This window comes from Myiozetetes cayanensis, unplaced genomic scaffold (assembly GCF_022539395.1).
Source record: "Myiozetetes cayanensis isolate MyiCay16 unplaced genomic scaffold, myiCay2020 scf4, whole genome shotgun sequence".
Lineage (NCBI taxonomy): Eukaryota > Metazoa > Chordata > Aves > Passeriformes > Tyrannidae > Myiozetetes > Myiozetetes cayanensis.
Genome location: NW_026087631.1, coordinates 52,482,551 through 52,496,843, shown reverse-complemented (window position 1 = coordinate 52,496,843; position 14,293 = coordinate 52,482,551). Strand labels below are relative to the sequence as shown.

Genomic DNA, 14,293 nt, shown 5'->3' with positions numbered 1-14,293 from the left:
CCTATCACTTAAAATATTTGTGAGCATTTATATTCAACTGATCAGGGAAGAAGTTTCTTGCAAAACAAAGCAGAAGAGAAAGTAAGATGTATGTCACAGAATTAGAAGACGGCAGATCAGCAAAGCCCTGTGGCGTGTGCTTAAACAGAATTCCTTTGATCCCACAGCTGAAGGTGTCACAGCCCATTAAACTTCACCCGCACACCATTATCTGCCCCTACCTGATCTGTGCTTGGACCTGTTTCCTTTTCATTCTGTCTCCCCATCCTCCTGGGACAGTCAGTGCTGGACCTTTACATATCTTGTGGAGAAGGTGGAAACTCTTTCTTGTCCATATTTTGAAACCAGGCTGTTCTGCAGCCTGTACTGCAGATGTGGTATGATCCTGGGAGGGAAGGTGGTGGTCTGCTGAGGTTCCTGATGGCTCTTGCTTGCCACCAGCACGTCCTGCCTTGTCCAGCATTTTGCAAGGGTGGCAGCACTGAAGTGTTTGTCAACTGGCAGTGTCTGAGGCAGGCATAACTGTGTTCAGTTTGAGTACTTGTATCTGCATACAGGACTAGTCCAGAAGCTTGGTCCAAGAAGCTAGGTCAGATAATTCATCCTAATTTCTGTGGGTTGTAGTGGGTCTAGGTCTGTGTAGGAGACTGCACACAAAACTTTCCCCTTCTGCTCTGCCAGCTGCCAGCACTTTTGACATCTTGCTCAGGGCTTAGCTATGCAGGAGGGAGGCTCAGGTGACCTTGTACATTGTGATGAAACGTAAGCCAAAGCAGATGGATGCAGGATGGCAACAGGATGGTGTTTTTCACACAAAGTATGAGAAAAAGGGTGGGAAAGGACCATCTGTTTCTGATGAAAGCTTTCCAGTATGCTCAGGTTTAAAGCAACTACCTGCTTTTCTTTGAGAGGGTATTACCAGGTTGTAACAGTAAAGGATTTGTCCCTTCTCTGTAGATGGTGTGCTCAAGAACAGTGGTCCATCCCTCCTTCAGGCCCTTACACTCTCTAAGTCAGTGTCTAGCTCCACCCTTCTAGTAAACACTTCAGTGCCCGTGCCCTGTGCTGTTCTGCACGAGACTGTCTTCGTGTCCCATGGATGCTTGGTGTTGGTTTCTCATGAAAGCATCCTGTAGCACAGGTTATGCCTGATAATGAACTGAAACTCCCTTTGATTCTTGCTGCTTCTTTGGTAAATATTTTAGTTCTTACTAAGCTGAAGTCTACATCCATCTGAAGAGATGCTGATTTCAGTGAAGAGTGTTTAAGTTTGTATCTAAAGAAAACAGTCCGATGCTTTGACTTAGACAAGTGTTTGGGATCTTTCTGAACAATATCTGTGATAGTTTTGCTAAAAATGTCTGGAAAATGGAGTGGCTTGTAATTTGAAAATGGTCTCTATAGTTTTGAACTTATTTTTTTCAACTCAACTGGATATCTTATCTTTTTGCATTTTAGAGAGTTTTTGAAAAGTATCTTCTTGAGCACAAATTTTTTTAATACTGTAGATAAAGCTGCATGACAGGTAATTATGAATGTTAAAAGAATGTCATTAAGATACTTTACAACAAATTATGACAAAAAGCAAAATGAATAAGAATCATTAAAGTCTGCGTTGTTTAGAAAAACAAAATAAATATCTTTTGTTATTCTTAAAAACAGGCTGTTTGCAGAGACTGGCATTCATTGATACCCATCTCAGTTCTGGCAGATTCTGTCAACTAAAAGCTTGTGGTATTAACCTAGGAAAAGCTGTTTCTAATGTGTGTAGGTTTTTGCTTTCCTGATTTTCAAATGACATTACAACCCTTCAATGGCAAGCTTATGGCCTGGTGGAGGTTGTGAGATTCAAATAAACTTGATGACCTTGCAGTCTGAGTGCCTGATGGCTGTTTTTGTCTTGCAGAGAGAGCATACAGTCTGCCCGAGCAGTCCCAAGAGAAAAAGTATGGGTATGTGTCCTGGAGGTGCCGGGAACAAGGTGCTGTGCAAGAATGCCATCTAGGGAGCCGTGTGGGGAAGAGGCATTGGCACCCCTTCTAGCCAGAATGTGGGCCCTGCCCAGAGCATCTGCGGGCCCATGCCTAAACCCTGTGCCAAGCTCAGCCTGGGTCTCACTGCACTCGTCCTGCAGCAGGGATTTGCTGTGCAGCACTGTGGGATGTGCTAAGTAGGGATGGGCTCCTGTCCACTGTGCAGCTCCTGTCCACTGTAGGAGTGTCCAAACCTCCGCAGTAAAAGCAGTGGAGCTTCTGATACCAACCAAAATCTAGGCAAGCTTGTTAGACATTGCACATGCAGAGTGCACCATGGGCAAGTGTTCCTCCATTTTATAGAGGGATTACAATCTTTTTCATAATGTCTGCTGTACCCACAACAAAACATGTAATTGTAAATGTTAGGTGACACAAGCACCATCCAGATTCTGCTGTGTGTTAATGAAGGGACTGTTCCCTCTGGAATGAGGTTTTTTCACTGGTCTCAGTTTTAGGATTCAGGAGGAGGAATGGAATAAATATATTGTAACCTCAAAAAATGAGTCTGAAAAATGTAAAGTGAGTCGGACTTTCAGTTTTCTGATGAGCAGAATGACCAGCACACGAAATAAATACAAGGTAACATGAGATTTATGTTTATATTATTATGTATAATTATTTCACTGTAATTAAATGAATTATAGATGAGAATCTAAATTGTCTTGTAAAGATAAGTTGTTGTTTATTACAAAACCACAAGAGTAATAGGAAGAATCTTTTACCTTTATTTTTAAAATTTTAAACATATGCAGGATACCCTGAAATAGCCTTCATATTAAAAACCAGCTTTCCTTTTAAACAACAGCCTTAGCTGAACAATATGAAGTATTTCCTCTGCCATTTTTTTATGTTATTAGTAATTTCATTTGATGATTTAGCCCAAGTGTAATTCTATGAATTGCATTTAAGAAATATTTTTCTTTGTTAAATAAAAATAAGAGATATGGGCCTGTTCTTGGAATTGCTTTCGATAAGTAATTAGTCTTTAACTTCTGCATTAGGATGTAATTAGTTTAATTTGACTTCTTTGAAGTTAATGGGACTTCTTGCATGAGTAAGCAGTGCTTAGCATTAAAAAGTTGGAGATTTGAGGCCTGCACAGCCAAACTTACATACTGTGGAACATTAGAACATTTGTAATTTAATTATGAGACATCTTAGTTTTAGATTAATGGCATCAGTTAGCAGCTTGAGAGAGGGATTTCACCTACAGGCTTTTTCCAGCTGGCCTTTTGGCAGTTTTGCTGGTTGCCTAGTATGCCCTTCTGTGCCCCAGGATATTCTAATGTTGTGTGGATGTGAAGATGGTTGTGTGAGGTGGTATCTTCAAGAGCATCAGAACTGGCCATGAACATGTATGTCTGGTCCCGCAGCCATACACTGGCCTGTGTCTCTGTGTTCTCCTAAAGAATAACTGTCAGTACCTGCAGGTATACTATATGTATACTTATGCTAACAGGAGTACTGTAAAAGCAGGCAGAATTTATCAACTTCTTTACCACTCATTAAAAGTAGATTGTTTCTAATGTCTTCTAAGATCTAAAGAGAACTTGTATAAATTTGCATAACTGCAGCTTTAACTACAGAGGCGTGAGCTGTATATAGTGGCGGATGTAGGCACTGATATTTGTTTGTGTGTGCAGTGAGTCAGCAACACTGCTTAAATTTTATTTTCTGGCCCTCTCCTTTTTCTAGGTTTATAAATGTATTTCTGCCAGTCTTCCTGGATAAGGCTTCCTGGCTTAGCTGCCAGTGAAACCAATGCCTGTATCATTTTAGGATTTCAGCACTGTTGAGTGTAATAGTACAATATGCTGTTGCAAGTCTTCCAGGACAGGGAATAAATGTTTGAGAATAATTTACTCTTAAAAGGGAATATTTTACTGGTTTGAAGATTGAATAGCTTTATCTTGTTATTAAGTATCTTTCTTCATTTTTTTTTTCCTTTCTGCTTCTGGTGTTGGGGATGAAGACAAAAAGTAAAGATACCAAAGATAAAGAGAAACTGAACAGACACAATTTTACGAATGGAACCTTCCCAGGAGTTATGCCATGTATGGTCTGTGAAAAGGCCCTCCTAGGAAAGGAGTCACTGCAATGTTCTTGTAAGTAGCTGCTGGCTTTTGCGTGTGAATTTACAGTGTTCTGAATGCTGCTTTCAGATCCCGGTTCAGTGTGTTGTTTGAAAAAGAAACCTTATCTATATTTGGAAGTATGTACTTTATGTAATGAGCTGAGGTTGACAAGGGAGAGGGAGAAAGGGCAGCAGGTGACAGAGTCAGCCATCTTCTAGCCCTAGCTCATTAGGCAGAGACCTCTTCCTAGCCAGTGTCTGCACATTAAAGTATCCTTCTGACTAGTTTGGTAAGCGAATTTGGAGAAGGGAAAAACTGAAGACTTACAGCACATTTTCCACAAACTGGGGACCTTGTTTGGTGCCAGGCTTTGAAACGTCCCTTCTCTTTCAGATTGCAACGTGATTGTACATAAGAGCTGCAAGGAGCACGCTCCTGTGTGTGCCAAGGTAACCTCCTATCTGATCTTACTGGAGCATACCTGCTTTCCGAGGGGTCTGGTGTCATGAAGGATAAAAGACAATACACACAGCCTGCCCAGACCCAGTGTCTGTATGCAAAGGGCTGCAAGGGTATCAAAATGTCTCATGTGAGCACCAGAGAAAACACTGTACTTAAAGAACAGTTTTTAGTAGGGCATCAAAAATGAATTTAAAGAGGTATTTATATTTTTGAAGAGTTGCAAGCTCAAATTGTGAAATGGTGTGCCTGAAGGATTATGAAAGGGATTGAAAAGAAAAGCTCAAAACCACAGAAAGACCCTTGTGTAGAAGGGGGGGATCCCATATGTTTGGAATAGTGGAAAGCGAAGATGATTGGGGCCCTGAAAGGTGACCTGATCCATTCTCCTTACCCTCGGGCAGTCTCACTTCTAGGTAGCAATGTGGACAAATGTTTGTTTGACCCGTTCTGGAAAATCTCTGGAGGAGGTGACTCTGTAGCTGCCTGCCTAGGCTGCACTCCCAGTGTTCAGCTGCCACTACAGATAGGGTAAAATCGGCACTAGATCTGATGGATACTGCCTTAACTGTTAAGTAGGAATGCGTGCATGGTGAGGTTATCATGACAAAGACATAATTTTAAAAAACAGATGTGTAAGGCTTCTGCCATCTTGAAATAAAATGGGATTTGCAGAGAAATATGCCACAGTGATGTGGGTCATTTTTCAAATTAGTGGATTGAGTCTTTCTGGTGTAGCTAGGTTTTGCATTATGGTGGCTTGCAAGGAGAACATGTTTCCATACAGATTCTTCAACATAAATAAGCCTTAAACTGTACATAAATCAAGTGGTTTAACTTTTGGTTATAATTGCATTCTCATAGCCTTACACAAATTTCTGGGCAACTTTAGGGCATTAAGACAGCTGAACTGACAGCTTTAGTTCCTGGGGTTGGTGGGTTATTTGGTGGGTTATTTGACAGGAGGTGCCCCCCCCCACCCACCAACATCTCAACAAGAATGAGATGCAGAAAATGTTCACTGACCCACCTGAAGTGAAGTACATGCCTAAGCACAGCAGGATTTTGCTACAGGTTTTGCAAAAGTCCACTTTGAAAGGGAGATCAATTCTGCCTTTGATATCCAGGCTTCCTTAGATAGTGTCCTGCCACAAATGCTTTGAGATTATTTGAATATAAAGCCCTGAATGTGCACTTTTCTTGTAGCCTTCACATAGGGAATACTCACATAGAGGAGGTAAAATGTTGTAACTCAGTGACTCTGCTTAGAATAAACAGTTTTGTATTGTAGTACAAATAGTATTCTACTTTGAATATTGTTATCTACCAATAACTAATAAAATAAGTCATTGGAAGAAATTAGGACCATAATTTAGGATTACTTTTCTGTAGCCCTTGGTGTGATGGTATATAGAATTGAGTTACTGACTTGGCTGTTAAATGCGTTATCAGCTATGCAATTTAAAAAACTTCTTTTTCTTTTAGAAATCCCAGGAGAGGTACCATAAAAAAAACAAGCCCCAGGCTGGTGTAACAAGTAAGTTAGGTGTAAACCTAAGTCTTCTAGGTTAAACTTTGGTTAAAAATCATGGGACTGACAGCATGAACTTTGCTGTATCATTTGTGTGTTTTTCATTTCAATATCGATAGGAAACTATGTGTGTCTCTAATATGAACAGAATTTTTCAAGAGATTACTGTTGAATTAACTCATCTTCTACTAAAATGAGTGGAAATCTACTACATTTTCAGTGAGAACAAAAATAAAAAGTAGTCGTTTCTCTCCAAATATGTAATTTACCTTTTGCACAAATATTTGTGCACCTATGTTCGAGTTGCAATGTTAGAGCATGTATAGTTTGAAATTATTGTCTTATCAAATAATATCCATGAGGGAGCTATTCCACTTTGCCTACAGGCTTATTTTTATATTCCATGAGAGAGCATTGTGGTCTTGTGCCTCAGCAAGCAGATATTCTTGGTATCCAGTGTAGGTCAATATGAGCAACCAGATAACATTTTTCAGTAGAAGTGTGCTCTTGGTGACATACTCTTGGTTGTTTGTCAAAATGTTGTGTTGTGCTTTGCCTCACAGATTCCTTGCCTGGAGACATTCCACAGATGGTGCTCTCCTCAGTGCATCCTTCTTCCTCTGTGCCTATTGGACTGTCTTACGGAAAGAGGGAAGCCTCACAACAGTCCTACTTCTTGTCTAAAAGTGTCCCCAGTGCCAGTTTTGAAAGGTAGAGGGGCAGCTGTCAAGACAGTATGCTAAATACATCATTCAACATTTCTGTGAAAATTGAAACCATGAAATAAATGTGTGATTTTTTTTTTTTCTGCTGTAGAAGAGCTACACAATTTTCTGAACAAGACTCTGAGACTAGCCCTTGGAAGTACAGGTCACAGTCTGAAGAGATGTTACAAGCATTAGGGACCTTTTCTTCAATGGATGCTTTTATGGTGGAAGGTGAGAAGAATTGCAGAGATGTTATGTCTTATAGCCTGTATTGGAAAGTGCAAAATAGAAACCCCCTTAGCTGATACAGGAAGACACTTCATCTCCTAAAACAAGAGCGCCTATTTTTGATAATTACAATGGCATCCCTCATTAAAACGATAAAATGGACACATTAGTCTTAAAATAGAACTTTTTTTCCATGTAACTAACTACTTTATAACTTTTAGAGTATTTTGTTGTTCCCCTTTCAAAATAACAGGGATAAATGTATTTGGCATCTTTGCAGAACCAGAACATAATATACTTTTCTTCTGTGCCCATCCAGCCAACTCTTTTGACAGCATCCATTGCAAAATGTAGACCTACAATACTTGCATTTCCTCAGTATCCCCACAAAGTCTTTAATCCTACTGGTGAATTTCCCTCCTACAATAGTTACATAGCCTTGCGAAGTGAAAAGAAATAGGCTTTTTCTGTAGCTAGGTGTGAGACTGAATTTCAAAGCTGAAGGGCATTCACTCACATAGGATGGTGTAGATATCACTCATTGGACATCTACTGTTGGAAATGCTGGAATTTAGTTTTAAATTTTAAAATATTTCTTCAAGGAAAGAATTATAAAAAGGATTTCATCTGAGAAAAGAAGAGTAAATGTTTTTATTCTCTTCACTTGCTGTCACAAAAGCAGTTCAACACTTTGGTAATGATATTGACATCTGGAAAACTTCTCTGTTGTAAAACCAGTACCAATGTTTGCAGAAGCCTTATCTATAGTTCAACCCTCTGATGCGTTCCTCTTACTATATGAATAAATCTGCCTGAACAGCACTTTGTGTACTATTCATATGCTTGGTTTTAAAGAAATATAAATTTTGTCATAGATGATGTGGATTTGTCTCAGTGGACTGATCTCCGCACAGATGCAGAAGAATTTGAGGCAGAGTCCTGGAGTCTTGTTGTGGACCCAGTATTCTGTAGCAAGCAAGAAAAAGATGTCATCAAGCGTCAGGATGTCATATTTGGTCAGTAGTTCAAAACTTTGAGTGGGTTTAAAAGTAATTTGTTGTTTCAAATAGAGAGGTAACCTACATAGTTTATGTCCAGAACAAAAAATAAACTCAAACCAGTAAGAAGGTTCAAAGAAAATTTTTGTCATCAAATTTATGATGTCTTAGAACTAAAGAAATGGATAGTAGTGAATACCAGAGACAAACCTAGCCTGTTTACAGAATGGTTGGGGTTGAAAGGTAATTCATCCAGTCCCCAGCTCAAGCAGTTGCCACCCCAGCTTCAGCAGGATGCAGTTGAGAGAATTGTGCCAGAGCCAGACAAATTAAGTTTTCCTCCTGACATAGTCTGTTATGTTTTAAGCTCACACAGGAAAAGGGATTTTGTATATTTGAATGTTATTTAAGTCTATATTAGAAGGTGTGCAAAATATTCAGGTGATTACTATATTATTTTGTTTTCTTTTATACTGCAGAGCTGATGCAAACAGAAGTACATCACATCCATACCCTGTTCATTATGTCTGAAATATTCAGGAAAGGGATGAAGGAAGAGCTGCAGCTTGATCACAGTACAGTGAACAGAATATTCCCCTGCTTAGATGAACTATTGGAGATGCACAGGCAGTTCTTCTTCAGAATGAAGGACAGGCGTCAGGGATCATGTGAGGCAGGGAATGAACGTAATTTTGTCATCAGCAGAATTGGAGACATCCTTGTGCAACAGGTAGATATATCAACTCTGTTAAGCCTTTAAATGCTCAAGGTTCCAAATTTAAGAAGACAGCTGTAGTTCCCTCATAAAATTCAAAAACTGTCCCGTCCAGATTATTCAGGGTGAAATAGCAAAAAATGGTTACTTGCTGCCAAGTAACTTGGATGAACTTGGGATGAACTTCTACTTTATGCCGTATGAGTGACAAGGAAAATTATGAACTTGGTCCTGTTTGTGGCAGAAGGCTGCTGTCATACAAGGGACTGCAGGAAATGGATTCGCTTTTCAATGGATTCACTTTTTTTAACAGCTGAGTAGAGGTGTGAAAAACTGACTGATGATGAAAAAGAAACTACCCGTTCATTTCTTATAGTGATCTCAGGCTACTGCTCACTAGAGAAAGGGTGGTCACAACGTGTTTATTGTGGCTGAAGAATGGCTAACTAATGGCTTACCATTCACACTTCAGTTCCTTGCAATACGGAGAATGTGGCTTCTTACCTTCAGGCAGTCAGTTTTCTCTCCATTGAAATAAAGAACTGAGCTGTTATCTTGTCTAGAAGCAGTGTGGAGAACAGACAGAAGCAAATAAACCTCAAAGAAGCTATGCTTGCAAAGAGGTGCAGGAAATACTGTTGTAATAACTGTTCCAGCTGTTGTCAAGACTGCAGTGAGTTCACTTGTGCTCTCTACAGCCTATATTCCCCTTCTTCCTCCTAAAAACAGCTAGGCCATTTTCATTCTGTAGTGACACGCCCTCTAGTGAATTCAGAGAACATGAGAATCAAGTAGCATAAAAGTTCCCAATTCATACAAAATACAATTATTTAAGGTATACAGTTTCCTGTCTGAGTCAATGTTGAGCACAATTCACTTAATAATTTCTTCAGTTTTCAGAGGAAAATGCCACTAAAATGGAGAAAATATATGGAGAGTTTTGCAGCCATCAGAAAGAAGCTGTTAATCTCTTCAAAGAGTTGCAACAAAGCAAGAAGTTCCAGAATTTTATTAAAGTAAGTTAATGTGGAATCATGATCACCATTGACGGAATACTCAGGAGAAAGATACTTAGGTTTTACTTGGATATAGGATTGGAATTATGTTCAATAACTCACTTTTAGAAGCTAATCAAAATGGCAAAGGTTTTCACTCCTTAACTAGTGAGATGATAAATCATATTTTTCTTTCAAATTTTAGAATGCTTTGGCATCCAGCATGTATTACATATGTTTCTATTATAGTACACCTCATCCCTCTGCAGAGCAACTGTTCCTTGGGGATAGTTCAGGTTACCCAGCATTTGTTTTAACTTACTCTTGTTCTTCTAGATCATGTCTCTTATTAGTCAGTTGGTGGTTTCATATGCATTTACTACTTAGGGTATATATTTGTATCTGTGCAGCTGAGAAATAGTAACCTGTTGGCACGACGCCGAGGAATCCCTGAGTGCATTTTACTCGTCACCCAGCGAATCACCAAATACCCTGTTCTGGTTGAAAGGATATTGCAATACTCAAAAGGTGAATAAAAGCTAAAGTGTTGCTTCATGTCTGAAATCCTAGTGCATTTTTAACTTAAGGAATTTGCACAGCTGCAATACAGCAAAAGATTATAATCACTGCTCTGTAAAGATATAACCAGAGCAACGTGAATACCTACTGTTCAGTGTGTATGTAGGCTTTGCCAAGGTTGGGCTGTGAAGATTTCTGATACCTCAGCCAGGTAGAAGTCCAGAAGAGCATCCTTGTTTTAGGAAAAGACCTTGACTAGAGGATGTGAACTAGTTCAGACACACATCTGCACCTTCTTTGGAATTAATTCTGGAGGAGTCTCTTGTAAGTAGAGCTAGGCAAACATTTTGTAAATTACGTTCTAGTTTGAGAGCAGAGCTTGAATGACCTCTGGAATTTTGTAGAACATTTTACAAATACCAATAACTTACAGATATAGACCCCCTAAATGAGCATTGTAGAAATTTTTATATCTAAATGCAAACCCTTAGTACTTGCAGTCCTGTAAGGGTACTTTTTACTTAGGCCAAAGAGTGATATACTATATGATTTACTTAGCTAGTAGTTTTTTCAAATGCTTACACCTCATAAGTATGGCAGAAACTATTCAATGAGTTATTTTGGCTAATGAATAAATCTGGGATACATATGTTCTTTTAATAGGCAAATCAAACAAAGGTAAATACCTCTAATATTTCTAAGCAAGGTGGTTGACAGATTCAGTTTAAAATAACATATTTATCAATATATTTATCAGTTTAAACTTTGCATTATGTTGATTTTTCCCAGAAAGTAAGGAATTACTTCTTCTCTTGAACATGTCATGTTAATTTTTTTTTTTTCATACAGAAGGAACGGAGGAACATAAAGACCTGTGCAAAGCTCTTTGTCTAATTAAGGATGTTGTTGCAGCAGTAGATTTGAAAGTGAATGAGTATGAGAAAAAGCAAAAACTGTTGGAAATTCTCTGCAAAACTGAAAACAAAACATACACAAAGCTGAAAAATGGCCATGTTTTTAGGAAGCAAGACTTGATGAGGAAAGAGAGGATACTTCTTCATGAAGGTTTAGTGTACTGGAAGACAGCGACTGGTCGTTTCAAAGGTATTTCATCTGAGCAGTAAAGTCCTTTAACTCTTAATTTGCAAATAATGTTTGAATCCTGTTTGTTTTAAGAACGAAAATTCCACTGTATTGCAAATAAGAATGTCTGAGGTAATGGTATTGCAAACGTGCCACTAATTGCTGGAAGAGCAGTTCCAGAAGCTGCCATGGTTTGTGGGTAATCTGCATAAGAAGACAAGTTCACATACAAAGCCATCTACTGCATTTCTTCTTCCAGTCCCCTCCTTTTATTTTTTTTGTTTTTCATTTTCACCTCATAACATAGAGTCTTAGGTGTGCATTTTTATTGTTCACAGTATTGGCCATGGAAAATAACTCGTGAAAAATTCAGTGGTAATGGGACATCTACAGTAGAAAAGAAGTTCTGAAGCCACATTTGCCTGGAGCACAGTTTCTACATACAAGCTCAAATTTGATTTTTGGTGTTAATCACGTAGCAGGGGTTGGGGTTTTTTGGAGCTTGGCAATATTTGCTGTACAACTTTATAAAGCTGCCTGCTCATTATTATTCCAGAAATACTTTTTCAAGTATAATACTGTGCTGTGAGTGTAGTTGCAGCATAGACCAAGTAAAATTTATGTGAGAAAATCTTTCACAACTGAATGGCTTAGGGAAGCTGTACTGACATAGGTGCAAGGATTTCTTCTTTTCCTGGTGCTCCATCATGGTGCTCTGCCTGGGAGATACAAAGTGGTGATGTGCAAGTGCTTCATGCAGACCATTGGCTAATTCAGATATTTCCTGTTTAGGTTACTGTGGGATTCTATGAGATATTTATTGATCAGGGCTGCTCCCTCTATAAAGATATAATAAGAAATTAATTATAATTGTACTATTTTTAATTAAAACCCATTTTTTTTGTCTCAAAATTTTAAGACACCTTGGCTCTGCTTCTAACTGATGTACTACTGTTTTTACAAGAAAAGGATCAAAAATATATCTTTGCAGCTGTTGTGAGTATATTATCAGATATTTGAATATATGCATTGCACATTTATTTATATATCTCTCAAAAATTATGTCCTTATCCAGGTTATTACCTCATAATTTCTTTTTTTCTAAAATCTTGGTAGTGTATTCAGAACTGTAATATGTCAGTATATAGAATGCTACGTTTATTTTCAAAAATAAATATTTTTTTCATGAAGAAGGATGAAAATAACAGAATTATATTTTTAGTGTCATGCCTCATCTGATTGTGAAGGTGGGAAGTGATACAGGCTCTTTCAGTTGTCTAAAATAAATACTAATTTCTGGTTTTGTAAAAGAAACAAGAATAATTTTAACTACCAATGTAGTAGTAAACACATGTAAAATATATGAAAGGTAATGGAGAGAAGTTCTCAAAGTATATAAATATAAACATTATATGAACATTGTGCCTCCTTATCATTGAGTCTCTGAGATTTACTTTTTATCACATAGCCAGTGCTTTATTTGTTCATGAACAGTATAACATATTTTAAAAAATAGCTTAAAAAGATGTCTGATTACTCAAAATTTTCAGTAGTCTGACTTTACGAGGACTAGAATTAGTTCAATGAATTGAAAAATCATGTTCTTCCTAAAGTGTGGTGTTCTACAAGGAAGTCATTTATTCTGCATGCGCTGTGACTGTTTCCCCCAGGACCAGAAGCCTTCCGTTATCTCCCTTCAGAGGCTTATAGTAAGAGAAGTAGCCAATGAAGAAAGGGGGATGTTTCTGATTAGCGCTTCATCTTCAGGGCCTGAGATGTATGAGGTTCATACGAACTCCAAAGAAGAGCGTAACAACTGGATGAGGCATATTCAAGATGCAGTGGAAAGGTAGGGAAAAAGGTTTTGGTTTTCATCCTGGCAGTCCAAAGCAGGTGGGAGGTCAGTTGGATATTCATGGCAGCATGCTCTTTGTTCTGCATTGCATCTGTGAGACTGGGTTTTCCTCTGAGCTCAAACTTCACAGATGCCAAAACCTCATCATCAATTCTACCAAACTTCCCATATTTCTTCTGGTTTCCCACTGAATCAGCAGACCCTTCCCTCTCCTCATCAGACATCCTTGTAAGCTACCCTCACCTTTGCCTTTGGCACTGCATGCTTTCCAGAGTCCTGCAAGTGCCCCTACAACGATTTGAGGAAATTGTGAATCATGCCTGTTATCTTGGTGTCAGTGCCTTAAGAATGGTAGGGAAACCATTGCCTCTCATGGGGCCCAAGCTTCTGCTTAGGACTGCAAACCTACATGTGGGCCACCTACACAATGCAGCCTTACCAGAATTAAAAAGAGTCTTTCATTATGGTTTATGTCCACTTACTGCTTCTTAAAGAGGCAGACAAATAGCCTGCCTCTGGGTTGTGGCAAAAGGTGTTGCTGATGTTGTGTTCTGTTTATTGCGAAGATAACACTGTGTTGAAGATGAATAGATGCCAATTTTACTTTGTCCACCTTTGTCTTTTATCTTTGAAGTTGTCCAGAGGAAGAAGAAGAAGAAGTAAAAATGAGTGAATCTGATGAGGACAGACGTATTGCTGAGGCCAAAGCATACAGAATTCAGAAATATCAAGGTGTGGTACCTTTCCTGCTGCTCTGAGAGCTCTGGCATCCTCAGATTCAGGATGAATTAATAATATGCCCAATACTTTCTGGTGGGTTCAACAGGCAGAGTCTTAAGGTATAATGTGAGTGTATTGAAAGAGAAGCTTTTTTTTTCCAAAGAGCTTAGTTTTTTTTTTTTTACATTACCACGACTGAAAAAGAAAAATGGATGTTTTCAAAATAAACACTGAATTTCCCAGATTAGCACCAGGATCAGGTAGTTTTGTGTTTGTGGAAATACCTCAAATCTTCAAAATTGTGTGGCTTCGTGCTTGATTATGCGCTTTGCTGCTATTATTTTTATCTGAAAATATAGCTAATAGGGATAA

The 14,293-nt window shown here is 38.6% G+C and overlaps 1 protein-coding gene across 9 annotated transcripts in view; it reads left to right on the top strand.

Annotated features, from left to right (window-relative positions):
• Positions 1-14,293, top strand: part of ARHGEF28 (Rho guanine nucleotide exchange factor 28) — a 69,455-nt gene that overhangs the window by 22,985 nt on the left and 32,177 nt on the right. For all 9 annotated transcript variants that reach the window (XR_007630584.1, XM_050329608.1, XM_050329613.1 and 6 more), the window contains 15 exons: positions 1,907-1,952; positions 2,486-2,615; positions 4,009-4,141; positions 4,505-4,560; positions 6,056-6,107; positions 6,665-6,812; positions 6,918-7,039; positions 7,912-8,052; positions 8,514-8,764; positions 9,643-9,765; positions 10,155-10,272; positions 11,113-11,367; positions 12,266-12,342; positions 13,017-13,195; positions 13,836-13,933. Coding sequence is in view for 8 of the 9 variants with exons in the window: in XM_050329608.1 (XP_050185565.1) it covers positions 1,907-1,952; positions 2,486-2,615; positions 4,009-4,141; positions 4,505-4,560; positions 6,056-6,107; positions 6,665-6,812; positions 6,918-7,039; positions 7,912-8,052; positions 8,514-8,764; positions 9,643-9,765; positions 10,155-10,272; positions 11,113-11,367; positions 12,266-12,342; positions 13,017-13,195; positions 13,836-13,933 (1,929 nt within the window). In the remaining variant the exon portion in view is untranslated. The remainder of the gene's footprint in view (positions 1-1,906; positions 1,953-2,485; positions 2,616-4,008; positions 4,142-4,504; positions 4,561-6,055; positions 6,108-6,664; positions 6,813-6,917; positions 7,040-7,911; positions 8,053-8,513; positions 8,765-9,642; positions 9,766-10,154; positions 10,273-11,112; positions 11,368-12,265; positions 12,343-13,016; positions 13,196-13,835; positions 13,934-14,293) is intronic.